The sequence below is a fragment of the Rissa tridactyla genome, chromosome 1 (assembly GCF_028500815.1).
Source record: "Rissa tridactyla isolate bRisTri1 chromosome 1, bRisTri1.patW.cur.20221130, whole genome shotgun sequence".
In the NCBI taxonomy this organism is placed as follows: domain Eukaryota; kingdom Metazoa; phylum Chordata; class Aves; order Charadriiformes; family Laridae; genus Rissa; species Rissa tridactyla.
The window spans coordinates 69767032-69782943 of NC_071466.1; the positions used below are offsets into that span (position 1 = coordinate 69767032).

General features: G+C 37.7%; 2 protein-coding genes across 8 annotated transcripts in view; one reads left to right on the forward strand and one right to left on the reverse strand.

Moving 5' to 3' along the window:
* Nucleotides 1-5839, forward strand: part of EDAR (ectodysplasin A receptor) — a 72195-nt gene extending 66356 nt beyond the window's left edge. For both annotated transcript variants that reach the window (XM_054187737.1, XM_054187744.1), the window contains exons 11-12: nucleotides 2556-2616; nucleotides 3255-5839. In XM_054187737.1, the coding sequence (XP_054043712.1) occupies nucleotides 2556-2616; nucleotides 3255-3574 (381 nt within the window). In that variant the 3' untranslated portion in view covers nucleotides 3575-5839. The remainder of the gene's footprint in view (nucleotides 1-2555; nucleotides 2617-3254) is intronic.
* Nucleotides 5840-6848: 1009 nt separating this feature from the next.
* Nucleotides 6849-15912, reverse strand: part of CCDC138 (coiled-coil domain containing 138) — a 46387-nt gene continuing 37323 nt past the window's right edge. For 3 of the 6 annotated variants that reach the window (XM_054185833.1, XM_054185817.1, XM_054185859.1), the window contains 3 exons: nucleotides 13986-15370; nucleotides 9658-9762; nucleotides 6850-6929 (listed from right to left, as the gene is read on the reverse strand). In XM_054185833.1, coding sequence (XP_054041808.1) covers nucleotides 15199-15370 — 172 coding nt within the window. In that variant the 3' untranslated portion in view covers nucleotides 6850-6929; nucleotides 9658-9762; nucleotides 13986-15198. Of the gene's footprint in view, nucleotides 6930-9657; nucleotides 9763-13438; nucleotides 15371-15912 lie in introns of those variants that run through there. The other 3 variants (XM_054185842.1, XM_054185851.1, XM_054185826.1) reach the window with 3 other exon arrangements.

A 15912-nucleotide genomic window follows, 5' to 3' on the forward strand; every position in this document is an offset into this window, starting at 1 on the left:
CGGTATTTCCATGGCACAGACTTTTCAACAATATCTGGTGTTGTGCTTGGGTTTTGTGTATAATTTTGAAACACACACGTGCTTTGAAGGTCACTCGTGTGCTCTGAAGGACACTGTAAATCCACTGATTGCTTTGCTGCGGAAGGCCTTTGCTTCTTCCTGCTGAGCGCGAACTGCTCAGGGCGTTTTATCTCACTTGGAGTATTTCAAGGTATGGTGAAGGCTGTACCACCCACACAACTTTTTTTAAGGCTACCTCACCCACACAACTTTTTAGTTTATATTAACACGAAACTATCCTTAAAAAGACAGTGTCTGCTCAGGTATTTTTTATGTTTTTAGTACTTCAAAAATCATTTTTAAATGGCAGTACCTAGGACAAAAACACATCATTAATATCAAACGTTATATAGCTTTTAAGAATAACAAAGTTTGAAACTACATCTTTTCATGTTTTAAATTGTTGGGATGGCTGAGATCAAACTTTCTAAAATAACTTATTTTTCAACTGAGACCAGATACACAAAGTCTCAACACAAGAGAAATGTTTTTCTAGTTGTAGACACTCAGGAGCATCTGAAAATAGCTTACTACTCCAGTGCTCACGTTTTAAAATTTCATTTTCTGAGGTCTCTCTAAATATCCAACTTTATCATACTTATGTATGCACTGGCTTGAAATGGGATAATACGAGTTGGCTATGCATGAAATCAGGTTTAATAAGAAGCGGTTTACCTTCTAAAGACCACATGTAGTAGATATATTCTCCAGAGTGACTTAGATAGCTGGCTTGTAAGCACATCAGAAGCATGAACTATTTCTTCCAGACCTTCTCTTCTAACATACTCCTCATGGACTGAAGCCTGCTGACAAGGCTGAAGACAAAGTTTTCAATGAAAGGGCAGACTGCACCAAGGTCCTCTGCTCCATACCTAGGATTTCACAACTAAGCCAGTTGCCAGAAGTTAGGAAAGCAGTAATTTGCTTCAGGCTGGGGCTTAAGTAACATTTCTAGTACAGGAAAGAGTATTAAGTAGCTGTTGGATGAGGGTAAAGAAACTTTGCTCTTATACAAGTCTGCTCCTTCCTCGATAAAACCAAAACCAATCTGCAATGAGCTGCCCCGTGAAGGATCATCAGGGTCAATTTTACCCGTTTGCTTTCAGCATAAGCTTTACAAATCCCCCCATCTTCTGGCTCTGGTAAAAAGAGCATCCTGCACAATTCTTTGTGGGCATGGAATTATTTAACCTCCCTCCTTGCCCTAAAAATGAGGGAATGAAAATAAACATCCAATAGTTTGCTTAGGAGGAATTTTAAAAAAACCCATTAAAAGAAAAGTTCCTGTTTACAAGGTTCTAAAACAGCTCATCCAAGCCTGTAACAGCAACACGAATGGTTAAGCACATGTAAATTATACCAAGAATATGTGAAGGAGAGAGAGTGTCTGCGCTGCGGTGTGTCTGCGCCGGCAGGACGGGGCGCGTGCGGGAGGAGCAGCCACTCTGTGGTCTCCAGCTGCAAGTCTGTTAATCCAAGTCATTGCTGCGCCTTGCCCTTTAGAGTCCAAATAAAATGAGGAAAATCTTTCCACAAAATAAAATGCTGAAAGCAGAGCTTTTTTTTTTTTTTTTTCAGCAAAAAGTGGCAAATTTGCGGAGATAATGCTAGAGTCCTATCAAAAAGACAGCTTTTCAGAAAGCTCTGTCCTAATGAGAGCTGGCAGAGGGATGACAATTCCACCCTCTGACAACTCGTGACATTTTGACATTTGTTTTCACTCCACATTGAATCCAAAGACAAACCTTGAGAATATTTTTGCTAAATGAAACTATATCAAAATGTCCATTTTCAGCTTGGAAAATGTCAGGTTTTCAGTCCAAGTTTCTTTCTTGTCAAAAATGACCAGAGCGCCCTGGACCTCAGGTTTTCCCTGTCCAAAGCTTCACTAATTTATATTTTTTTTCAATCTATCCGTAAAACATTTCAGATTCAACCAGCCAATGTATCATAGAAGAAAACACAGTTAATTGGTAATGCGCTAAGCAGTTCTAAGTCAAATGACAGAAAGGAAGATCGCCTCCTCTGCAGTCCTCTTAGATTACTGGAAGAAGGCAATTTCAGTCTGAATTTAACCCCCTGTGACCAGTCCTGTCCTGGCTTACCCGGACATCCCTGCATTAATTGCCTGCATGCCTGGTATTGGATTTGTCCTCATTGTCAGGAGTTTGCTTTGGTGTGAAAGAGAAATAAAATATACAAACACTTGGAGCAGAAAAATAATTGATATTTAAAAAGACTAGAAGGTGGAAAGAAAGATCTCTAGCAGTGGAAAGAGAAATCAGAAATAGGTTTTGAAACCAGAAATAGGTTTATGTTCCACGTAATAATTGCTGTGTCCTTTTCTATGAGTCTTCAAAAGGGACCCTTGAGGACATTATGTGATAACCCCTAGTGCCACGGAATGAGGGCGTCCCACAGGTTTTTCACTGCTGTTTGCTAATTGTTTTCTCTCATGACAGCAAAATTAATGAAATAAAAATCTTTTCATTTAGATTCAAAGTCGAAGGAAAAAGATACTTGACGTGTATGCTAACGTGTGCGACGTTGCAGAAGGTGAGTGTAGGAAACTTTTCCCCCACAGGATGGATGTTAAATCCCCCACAGGATGGATGTAGCTTTTCCCCCACAGGATGAATGTTAAATCCTCTCTAGAGATTCAGCCATAGTAATGACAATGGAGCACTTGCAGGGACTTTTATGCTTGCAAATGTCTGGCATCATTGCTTCACCTCACTCCTCACATTCCTACGAGGGCAACTTTCAATTACAGAGATGTTGCAGCAGCTGCTGGTGACAGACTCAGGGAAGGGTCAGAGCTGTCTCTCGAGCTCGAACACTGTGCCCGATGTGCAGAGGTGTATTAATGGAGCTGCTCACTAGGGATATGGTTGCAATATACTTTTTCTAACAGCTAGTAAATTGTTGAAGGAAGGGGCAGTGCCATGGGAATTCATACAACCCAACTAATGCTTCTTTACCAGACAACTTTTTACCCTAATTATTGTACACGACTGTCACTAGGAAGAATTAATTTGGTAATATACAGTAATAAATTCGGAGCTAGACGTGGACTATCACTCAAAGTTTTTAGCTGTACTTATTGCTAACAGTATATGCTGTGGTGCTTTAATAAATGTCTTGAATAGTCAAGACTCGTGCACAGATCTGATGATGAACACCTCACTTTGCAGGTCTGAGCCCTACGGAGCTGCCGTTTGATTGCCTGGAGAAGACCAGCCGAATGCTCAGCTCGACCTACAACACAGAAAAAGCCATAGTGAAAACGTGGCGCCACCTTGCCGAGAGCTTTGGACTGAAGAGAGATGAGATAGGTGGTATGACAGATGGCATGCAGCTGTTTGATCGCATCAGCACGGCAGGCTACAGCATCCCAGAACTCCTAACCAAACTGGTGCAAATTGAGCGGTTGGATGCTGTTGAATCCTTGTGTGCCGATATTCTGGAGTGGGCACAAGCAATGCCGGCTCCTGAACCAGCAGGGACATCCTGACGTGCCCGCCGGGGACCCGCGCTTCCACATCACCTGCAAGAACCATGATTCCGGCAAGCACCGCGTCAAAGACTTTGGACAAAAGACCATTGACGTTTCTTCTGCATAACTGCTCCCAATAACCAACAGGAAGCTATTCCCTTTGACTTCTAAAAAAAAGTGAAGTTACACATCTACCAAAACAGGGGCAGAAATCTCCCAAGGAGCTCGGTATGAGACACGTCATTAAACCAAACGATCATATTAAAGAGTTACTAATAATAAGTGGACACGCAAACATCCATTTTGCAGTCTGTGTTACCCTTCCTGCCTGGCCTTCAAGAAAGCCGCTGAGTTGCTCTCTGAAGGAAGCCCTGAGAATTCCTGTTTCTCAGGGCTTCCTTCAATGGTTTAATAGTTACAGTCAAAAGCAGCAGTACCACAGCTACAGTATCAATTAATACACCAGGCACGTACATTTCTATCGGCTGTAACATATTTAATATGTAACCAGTCTCGTTTTCTGTACTTAAACCATGGGTTCGTTGAATCTAGAAGTATGCGCATAGGTGTATATACACAGTCCTCACATTAACTAACTGTACTCTATGAAAAAAAGAGCCAACAGAATTTACGGATTGAAGTGCTGCTTCAAAACGCTGTACATATTGCACATAAATGCACTCTTGCTCCATACTGACATTTCAGAAATTGTAAAAAACTGCTAACTTGCTGAGGACAAGCTGGTTAGCAAGTGGGCAGTAAAAGCTGGCAGTCACTCCGCCTAAGTTGAGAGCAACAAGTTCTTCTACTGTATTTTTCCAGTTGTGACATCCTTATATCAAATTATATTCCAAGCAGAGGAATTTCAGACAACAGTGGTGCACATTTGACACTAAGAGCAAAAAGAGTAGATCTCTTCAGAGACGCTTGAAATGCAGAGGAAAAAGTGTTTTTTAAATTCTAGCTTCTTGTAAACACAGACCATAAGCACAGAATCCACAGGTGAAAACCAGCTCCTCTGGAAGGTAAAGCATTATTGTGAGTTTGTGTACAACAAAAACTGACCTTATTTTTTTTCCTTTTACCTAATCTCTGATTTTCACGGTTAAAAGTTCTCTAAAACTCGTTCAGACCACAAATCAGTAGTTGTTACCAAACCTATTTGCTTAATTTATGGCTGAAATGAGTGATGACAGATTTCAACAAGTGCAACCACTAAATTGAGACGTGTCAGTTACAAAGCAATACTTTTTTAATTCCAAAATGCATGACTGAACAAAATGCTATAAAAAATATTAACTATTACCCTGAAGTTAACAACCGGTATTCCGTCACTTAGTAACTAGATCTTATCTATGATAGTACCATAATTGTGCAGAACATTTAGTATCACCCTTTAACATCTATATTTAGTATCTATTCAGCACTTGATTTGTACAGCAGAGGAAGTACATACTGTCACATAAAACCTAGCGCTCTCGTTATTCTTCTTCCACCATTTCTTTTGTATCCTAACACACTCTTCATTAATTCGCATATGCCAAATTTGATGACAATTTTGACTTTTAATGAAGTAGCAAGCTGCATTTATTTGAACATTTAACTAGCTAATTGATGTTTAATTTAGAGGTGAAATTCTTGCTGTCTTGAAATGAATGGCAAATTCATACAGATTTCAACAGGCTTCAATAAGATTTCTAGATCTGCTGACAACTCAGCAACCTTCAACAAGATTTTCAAGACCCCGAATTTGCAGTTTAGTAATATTGCTACTAGAATAAAAAGGGGAAAGAAAAAAAAAAAAAGAAAACGGAAAGATTGTATTTTTCTTGTGCCAGTGTGTAGCTACAGTGTTATTCAGTGGACTGCCTCCTATATTTCATTTGTCAGTAGAAGTACATGCCATTTATTTGTTTAAAAGAAGATACAGGAATCTTCTTTTTTATGTTTATTAGGCCATGAAAAGTTAGGGTCTTGAAATCAATGGTGCCAATGTGAACACAGACTATTTAACATTATTTTATTTAGTATACAGTATTTTTATTGTTACACAAAAGATGTACAGGAATGAAAAAAATTCCTGTAGATCTTGCCAAAGCTTACTTTCTAATAATTTTGTTTAATGCTGTATATATAACTTATTATATTGTAAAATATGAACATAAAATATGCTAATAAAAGAAAGAGGTCAAAGACAGTTGCATTAGCCATTTCTTTGATTAAATCATATATTGCCTTATAAAGCTGTAATTAAATGAGTTAGCCACGGGCTAGCAGGCACATTCCTGCGGTATGGGAGTGTCTAGGTAACATACATGAAGGAATCTTTGCATTCCCGTAGGATACTGCTTCTCTGCATCACACTTTGGAAACTTTTGAAGCAGAAACCATTCTTCCTTTGTCAATATAGTTTTGGTTCAATGTTTCACCTTGTAGGTACTATGAAAAAGCCAAACTCCTCGCAACTCCTTGGAGAAACTGCTTGAAGTTATTATATATGTAGTGAGAGCTGGTACAGACTGTGAGGCTGGTGAGTAATCTCACAGTAGCAATACTCTCTCATTAACGTGTTTTCATTTTGCGCTCCTAAATTAGCAGTACTACACCACATTATCAGAGATCTTAACAGGAAGCTTTCACTGCATGACGGGACAATTATGTTCATCCAATCTTAGGCTGCACTGGTGAGACCGCCAGTAGAACTGCTAGCTTCTACATAAAACAGAGCACCAAGTCGCATTTCCCCCAGACCCTGGTGACTAAGCTAAGACTTTGGAAGTGCTTCATACAGATCAAATATTTTCTAAAGGGAAGAAACGCTGTCCTACTTTAAAAGCAGTTTGGGATTTTGTTTATTCCGATTCATTTGTTGGTTTCGGCATGATGAATACGTTCTCGTTCCATCGACAATTAAAGGAGAGAAAAGCTCCAGAAACTGCAACAAAAGCTGTGAGGTTGCCAGATGGTTGGGAGGAACTGATGTTCCGAGTTTCACTTTACTGTCTTTTTACTCCCTGCACGACATGGGCAGGAGTTAACGTAGCGTGAAGCGCACTCCAGCAGGCGTTGCTGCATCTAAACGCGTCACTGCCTGAAAGGCTTGAGCATCCTCTGCTTTAATGTGCTTATGGGTACCCACCCAAAGGAGGAACTTTGGCTTTTTAGGCTTAACTTGACAAAGCACAAACTCAGATCTGCATAAAATACCCATGTCCTTCCATTGTGCAAAATAATGAAACAAAACACAGAAACATGAAAAACAGACCACCCAAGAGCTTCTGTGGGATGTCATCTTTGTTTCAATTTTTCCTTCTATTTTTTTTTTCTTCACTTTTTCATTTCTGTGCAGTTCTTCCAGCACCGTGGGACATACCTGTGCAAATACAGGTGTCTGCAGTGAGATGCATCTTGCACTAAAGCAGACATCTGAAATAATCAAGATGAATTGAATCCTCAAGCCATAGGCTATAGTGTCTCTAGACTACAAAGAGAACCTGGAGGGACAAGTTTAGATGTAAACATTTATTCTACAGTTGTCAAAGTTTGAGGTGAATCTTACCAAGTAACCAATGAATTTCAGGTGTGTGACTGTATTTCAGCTCAGTAACATCTCTGAAATAGCTGCAGCCAGTAAGTGCAGAATGAAGACGAACATGAAACTATTATAAATTCTGTAAAATATGTTGGGGAATTATTGGATCAGATGAATGCTTAAGGTGTACTTCAGCTTAATTTCTCTGACATTGTATAATAATATTAGTAGTATTTACAGCAAACTTGGCTCATATAAGGTTATAGTAAAGTTACAATTGACTCTGCTATCCTAAATATAACAAGGAATTTGCAATCAGAAGTTAAATGGAAGTTTTCGAATTCTCGTGTAAGAATGTTAAAGATTTTAACTTGTTGCAGTGACTTCAGCTCAAACGTAAGCACATTTCTAGGCACACAGTCTTAAACCAAATTCACTTCAATGATCCAAACTCTGAAGCAAACATGACCACCCTTGCTTAGAAGTGGCTCTTTACCTCTCCGGCAAGCAGTTGATCAACTACAGACTGACTTCTTCAGAGAAAAATATCAATCCTGCTTTTGGTGTGGAAAGGTCAATTTATACTTTCGCTTTTAGGACACTTTTTTATTTTTCAGCACCTGACAGCACTTTTTTAGGATTTTAGGATTATCTTGGTTTGAGCTTTTTGACCTAATGCTGAAGACAAGATTGAAAAGGGGAAGAAATGGTTACTGACATTAGCGTATGTGCTCAGGCAGAGTGATTTTAACTCGACTAACCCATAAAATGTCTTTACACAGCTACAGATCCACTTTGATCATCCCTGGAAGTTTGTTGACTTACTCATCACAACAAATGCCACACAAACTAGGTGTGTCCTAGAGATAAAAAAAATCAGTTACATTACAATGTTTTACTCCTTTAAAAGGCTGCCTTTTCACAGTGAAGTGGAAAGGCTACTGTTTTACCTTGTCCTGATCGCCACAAACAGTCTCAGGCTTTTCCTCTGGACAGAGGAAAACTTGTGCCTTCCTTCAGACCAAAGGAGCGTGCCAGCAGCAAGAGGGGCTTCAAAAAGGCAAGGTGGGAAAGGCTGGGGGGCAAAGTGGGAAAGCAGAGGCTCTGCAGAGCAGCAGGGAATGGGAGACCACCGGTAAGGGCAGGGACAGGTACAGGACAAGGCCTCAAATAGCTATGATGTAAATTAGATTAATGTTTATGGGAGTTAGAGGAGACACGTGGAATTTGCTGCAAACAGGAAGTTATTAGAGTTGGAATAAAATTTGAGATCCATCCCTTAAGGAAATGAGCGGGTCAGGGAGAAAATTATCGACAAGACCTTTTATTTCCTTTTTGATGTGCTTTTTTTTTTTCCCCCTTAAAAAACAATTGTTCTTCTTTATACTCTGATAAAACCCAGGTTTCAAGTTGAAAAGACCCTTTAAGTCCTTGGAAATGCTTACTTAAAATAAAAGACTTAAGAGATTCACACAAAGCTGTGGTCAACTCAAGGTTTTGCTGCAAGGACTTCTACAGCCCATGTCATGGACATTGCAAAAATAGCATCAGGGCTTTTCTCTTTTGTGTTATATCAACAGGCTCTACTAGAGAAAGCACTTAACTGTGTATCTACAGATAAATCTATTCCCAACTCCATCCCTAGCCTTTTGGGTGACTTTGTGGAAAGTTCCTCCCAGGCAAGATTAATACTTACTACCTTGCAAGACCTATCCCACCTAATCCCAGCTTCCTAGCCTGACCAGTATCATCCCAATTTTACTTTAGAGAAACTTGCCGGATTTTGCAGACTCTGTCTAATCTCAGGTTGCAGTCAGGAACTGCCCTCTACATAATGTTTGGTATCTGATGGTCCTGGTCTGATGACTTTAATAAAAAGAAACGACAGAGGCAAGGTGGGCTGAAAAGGATGGGTCTCTGCTCTGCAGCGTGAAGCAACAACAGCTGACTGCCTCCAAATTCTGTAATTTGGAATCATTAAACCATTATTCATGAATAAAAAGATAATGCGCGTAAACGGCCAGCAGCATGGGTTGGAGGATGAGCTGAAAAGGCATGCCAGCTTCATTTCTCCCCATTGAACTCAAAGCCTGATACAGTTTAGAAGTCATGCTTTGTTATAAGGAGGGTGTATTTAAGACGTCGGAAAAAACCTTACTGTTGCAGATGAAAATCATGACCCCGAGGTAAGCCAATAACTCCTGTAGGCAGAAGTCATTCTTCTGCAAGCAACCTCTATACTCCTCCGTGATAATGAAAAGCAAAGCGAGCTCATGCCCTTATTATGTATTGGATAGGCTTCCTAGTGCATCTTCCAGTAAATATATTAATATAAACAGGGTAAGAATGCACTGTCTGTCTATATCTAGTTCTAGACACATAATATTGTGTATATATTCTTTCCCCCACACCCGAATAAGCTCTTTTGATTATTTATTGTGAGATGATTTATAATGCATAGCACCTGTTACCTCAGGCATTAATTTATCACTATCAACCACTCTTCAAGGACAGAAAAATGTTGATTCCTTTTTTGCCAGTGTTCTGTGAAACCAGACCATCTGAATACCTATATTATGGAAGAATGGTAAGAGCCTTTGCATGCTCTGCTGCAGAAGACATCAGTGATTAGCTGTTACACGGGCCACACACAGGCATCTCATTTGTCCATCACCTTTTAAAAAAAAAAAGATAATTCATTTTTTTATAGTTGGTGAGAGAGGCTGCTTTAAAAAGAAGATTGTAATAGGATTCAAGTTAGTATTGCAAGACAGTTCAGGAATAGACAATGATTTTCCAATTTAATCTACCACATAGAAGTAAGTGAAAAATCAGGAGGAGGTAACACTGAAGACCGATTAGTAAAAGACAACTGAAACAGAAAGGAAGCAGAAACAGGCATCTGCTTCTGGAATTTGGCCTTGGTGCGCAAGGCTGCTGTGAAAAAAAAAATCACAGCCATGCTTCAATGTGGAGGAGGACAAACCAGGAGGACATCAAACTGCTGCATTTTGGGAAGGACCACGGAACAGAGAAATCCTGTTTATTTGCATTTCTTATATAAATAACTCTTGAATGCACATACTGGAATACTATTTCTTCTGAAGGACAAAAACCAGTCTGGCAACACTAGTTATCTGCCTTCCTCAAAGGCATACTACTTTTCCAAGAAGCTGCTGTGTGGGTGGAATATTATGCTCCTGTTGGAACTCTTATACTACGTGATACTATTTTTTCCCTGTAAGCTGGATAGATTGGTTTTTATTTCTTTTCTCCGTAACTAACTGCATTTTATGGAGCTGAAGATGACCTTAAAGTAAGCTTATTAATGGGAATGTTATTCTATGCTGAGGTTTCATAGCTACTGTTGTTATCAGTATCCTGGCCACTGAGTTAACAGCCCTTGCTTGTGTACATCTGCCAGATCATTAAGTTGCAGTGATCAGAGAGATGCGGTATGTTCAGGGAAATATTCCTTGGGACCAGTCTAAATATCCTTCAGTAATGGGCACGGAGAGAATTGTAATATATATATATGGCTTCTTGGATCTCTTTCTTGGGTAATTCTCTCAGTGTGACTTTAGAGATCAGAATGTCTTGTGTGTTATGTCTTGTTAAATTTCAGTGTATGACCATTCACTCCAAAAAAGTAGCTACAAGCAAGTAAGCAGTAAGTGGTTTTGTTTGAAGTTCTCTCTTCTAGTTGAGCTCAGGTAGTCATATATAGACAAGACACTTGCTTTCAAAGTTATGTGAAAATCAAAAGTCTAATAAACAGGGATGTTCCTAACCATGGTCAGAAGATGGCATTAAAGGCTTTCATCAGCCCCAAACGCATCTATTTTTGGTAATAGATAGTGGTGGCTTTGACACAGCACATTACAATTGCCCGTATAACACATAAAGATGCCATTGCCCATCACAGTGTTTCTCAGAAGGATGTCAAAGGTAGGATATCACGACACTGTGCAGCACTATTACTTTTAAAATAATTTTTATTAATTTTAAGAACACGTGAGCATGATATCATTAAGAGGAGCACAAGGGGTCACTGCTCTGCCACCGCAGTTCCTCTAACCATTTGGAAAGTGGAAGATTACCAAATTGTGTCATAGATCAAATTTTCAGACTCTCTGGACTAAATTTAAATATGTTATCCTGAAGATAAATGCTTTCTATCAGACCATCAATCCCTGAAGCTGTATAAGTTTTAGGTAAAAATTCAGTATATAATTAAAGGATCCAGTGTCACAGCTCTGAGTTATGAGCTCTGTTTACAGCTCCTTTTAGATCTGGTCTGCTAAGTTAAATCATATATTTTAGACATTGATGCTGATCATGAATAAAAGTTCTTCAAAAATATGTTGCCTTCAGCATGCTTTCACCTTTCAGATTAATTTATCTGCTACAAGACATTTTTCCCCATAATATATGAAATTCAGTTACATAACATTAAAAAAGATGCAAGCCAGTCATGTTCAGGGGAACTGGAAGATAACTGTGAAATCCCACTTTAAGAGTCAGACCTCTCATCAGCTGGTGCAAGTCACAAACATGAAGAAACGGAGCACAGCTGTGCAGGCTGAGTAACGTTAGCCTATTTTATTTAGATCTGCCAAGCCTCTGCAAATACAACTGTCGCCTGTCCAGGGAATGATCTTTCTTACAGATTTGCCAAATCTAGACTTTGTAGATTGGGTCCAAAACATTGTCTTGCCCATTTATCAATAGGAAGCCTTCAATAAACAGCAAGGGTGATTACAATTCGGCAATACAAGGGTTTGTAAAAATAAAAGAAAATATTTCTCTTTAAATTTGGTAGCCTTTTCTGGGATAAAAACTATCCTAACATAAGCAGGATAGTTGCTTGTTGACTTTCCCAATGAGGACTCTCACAGCTGTTCCAAAAAACCGCGACATAAAATCGTGTGCCAATTCTTTATTTTCCTTTAAAGTGACAGGTTGTGAATCGCAGAAACTTTCTTCGTTTTATGCCAGTGACGGTAGTTAATAATTTCAAACCTTTTTCAAATGTATCTTGTTGTAGGTAGTCTTCTGAGAGAAGGATAAAGTAGTTGAAATTCTTACTCATATTACAGTACCCAAATGCTGCAAAAGCAGAAAACCCCAAGGAAATTCTAGATTTCACTTGAGAAGGCAAGATTATATAAAGAGATGCCAAAAATGTGGCCAACTTGACGGAAGTCTATACTTCACAACCCAAATCCACAAAAACCAGCAGGGAATGCAACTGACTTCATCTGTTCCCCTTCCTCACAGAGGCTGCGAAGGTCACTCAAGGGAATGATAACGCGATGGGGATGTTTGAGCAAGGCCACAAGATGGACCTGGTGTGGACAACTGGGGTGGGCTGGCCCACAAGACTGACGTTCAAGACAGTGCAACAAGCAGATGTGTACAAAATTTGATATACCAAATATTTAGAAGCAAAAATATAGAAATAACTGTGATTCTGGTACAATATTTATTCTGGTACCCACTTCTGCCTGTTAATGACAAAGGCAAGCTAGATTATCTACGCTTCTAACACAGACACCATTATTAGTTAGCTTAGTTACACTGGGTAATCAATTACAAGTTGAAACAGAATAGAACTAAAATCTCTGTTTCACTTTATTATTACTGATCATTTTAGTTCCATTTTTGGTAGACTGACACTACTTTCCTTGAAGTCTCTGATCCTGAAAATCATATTGTTGTAAGACAATCTTTTCAATTGTATTTATAGTCCACACGTCCCACAAAACCATGTAAGTTTAAAGGTGCAATCCAACACAAACTGAAAATCTGATGGCAAATAAAATCAATTCCAAATTCATCATTGTTTTACTAATTCATTGATTAGTAATAAATTTGGGAAAAACAGGGCATGGTTTATATTCTTTAAAGATCTTCACGGCAAAGTTTTATGACAATGTATGAAGGGACTATTGTAAGTTGTCTGTCAACGACTGGCTTAAAATATTCCCTTCTACCATCACAAATCTAACCTCCATATGGCTCTGCTAGAGTGTATTTGTGACTTTCCTTTTTTACCTAATAATTATTACCCCGAGTCAAAAATCACATGCACATTTTGGAACCTTACTCTAGCTTTCTTATTTATAGAAGTATCTATTCTTCACAAGACACTTCAGATTCATTTGCATAATTCATTTACTTATTTCTGATAATTTTTATGTTTACTGTAATATGAATGTGAAATCAAGAACTTGTATTTTTCTTCACAACTCAGTTAAAGTTTAAGATCAAAATTATTATTCTCATCCTTAGTTCATCAATTTAATTACATTAATATTTAACAGATTAAAAAAATATCTCTCTTTTTTTTTTATTTTAACAGAAACACTCTAGATAATCAAAACTTGAACTTAACAGTGATTCACCTTTTCAGACTGCCAACACTACTGCATATAAACCACAATGGACCATATAGTAAAAGCTACACTGTACTCTATGTGCTTCTGTTACCCCATTACCTTCGCCATTATTAGAATTTTGTGTTAAATCACATTGTGTTAAATTGGTACCACAAGGAAGATTGTTAACCTACCAAACAAGAGGGGTGAAGGCCGAAAGCCAAGAGCACAATCAACTTTCCTGTGGAAAGTTTTTCCTAAAAACTTTCTGCAGCTTGTTTTGGTCATTAATTTTCTAGTATTTTTAATGACCAAGCAGAGGGAGCAGCACGTGAGGACTGTGAACACACTTCCTAAATAAGAGGATTTTGTCTCCAGCCAAAGGTATATGCAAGCTTTTGAACTGATGGTAAATATGACAGAAAAACGAAACTATGGATGAAGAAATACTTAATCCAAAACACAATCCATTGTCAGCAAAAGCTTTTAGCTATGATTATTGTTATTTAAAAATTACCTAGAACTGGTTTCCTGCCCAAAGAGTACAGACTGCTTGCTCTCTCTTCCAGACATACATACTTGGTGCCAAAGCTGGCGTAGACTCCTTTCATATAGGAAAGCTTGTCAGAAATGTAAGTCAAATTGCTAGAAAAATATTTGCAGTTAGAATTCAACTTCAAAGACTCAGTTCAAAGACTTCTGGTAAAAAATACAATGGAAAACTTAAGAAAAAAAAGGGGAAGTAAACCTCTCCAAAGTTTTATACTGACTGCCAGTGTTAGTCAGAGACTAACAGCAGATCTTTAAATTTTAACTGCAGTTTCAATTTTACAATTAGAGAGTTTCAGTAGTTAGAGTACAAACCAGAAACGGAAGTTTAAGTTGAATTTTTAAAAAGAATCCTATTTGCTATGTGTAAGAACTTCTGAACGCTGAACTGTGGGCAGACAAAAAAAGATATTCATCATACTCAGAAAAGAAACGTGGGTACTAAGAGACCAAATGAGGATTGTATTGCAAATTAATATAAAACACATCAGAAACAATAAAATATAATAATTTTACATTAGGGATTACTATTGGCAGGCATTTTAAGAAATGTTTTTATTTACTTTTCTAGAGATGATACAACCCAAAGCTACACTAGAAGTTCATACAAAGCAGGATAAAATACAAAATGTTACATAAATACTGGAAAAGATCAAATAAACATTAAGACATTCTGAAATCAAAACAACAAAAAAAATTTCTCATTCAACACAGTTACGTTAAATCAAAATCTGGTTTTAATCATTAAAACTAATTATCTCAAAAGATAATTTGATAAGATACCTGTCTGTTACTTATCAACCATAAAATAAATAAATGAATTTATAAAACTCTCTGAAGAATGAAAGGTAACTAAGATCCATACCTATTAGGAAAAGCTGGCATTTCTGCTTACTCAAGGGATCCAATTCCTTAGATTGCATGAGTCATTTAGAACAGCAGCATTATTTCACTTCTTTTAAAAGTATTGAAGAAAGCCATTTAGCATATTACACAATTTTTCATTTTCCTGTTAATGAATGAAGATCAATGAGATTCCACATGATACAGAGTAACTTATACAGTACTGAGGTTCTGCTTAATTTATTTATAGAAAACAGTAAAAGAAAATATCCAAAATTCAAGTAACATAGGCAGCTGGTGTAAATTATACAGAACAATAATTAGATTGAAAGATAGTGCTAGTGACTTGTGCTTAGACTGGAAGTAACAGAGTTACTCCTTGACAATCCCAAATTCAACAGAATTGAATTGAGGTTTATACAGAGGAAAGCATGATCTGGATTTGTAGTCCTATGTAGTTCCTGGATCATTTGGTGAAGAGCAAACAATTCAAACATCTTCTTATTGCTTCTGCAAAAGATTTTACATAAAATAACTGTCAATTGAAAATTGAGAGTTTTCATCTAAACACTAAAGATTCCACAGAAATTTTTTTTTTAATGAAGAAAAACGTGCATTATATTGGGAGTTTCATATAATTCTTCTTTGTTGCATCTAACATCTCTAAGCAGAAGGTTATCAATGCATGGTGAGAAAAATCTTGGCAAAAATCACCAAAAACTATCATTTGACTTGAGTAAATGGTATTTACATGTAGTATAATGAAAGCTCAAGGAAAGGCTATAGCAGGGTTTCAGTAATGTGAAACAGGATTCCAGAACCAATAAATAAAAAATTTTAAATAATTAGGATTTCTGAGCAAATTTTACTTTTAGTATATTTCCAATGTAAGTTATAATTTGTATTAGATTATTTTACAGGAACACTTCTTTTTCTCCCCTAGAGTTCAATTTTATTCCTAATAAAGTCAAATGAAAACCTCGGTTTCATCAACAACTTTAATGTACAAAATGGTTCAGTTTAGATACCTGCTTATATAAATGAAACAATCC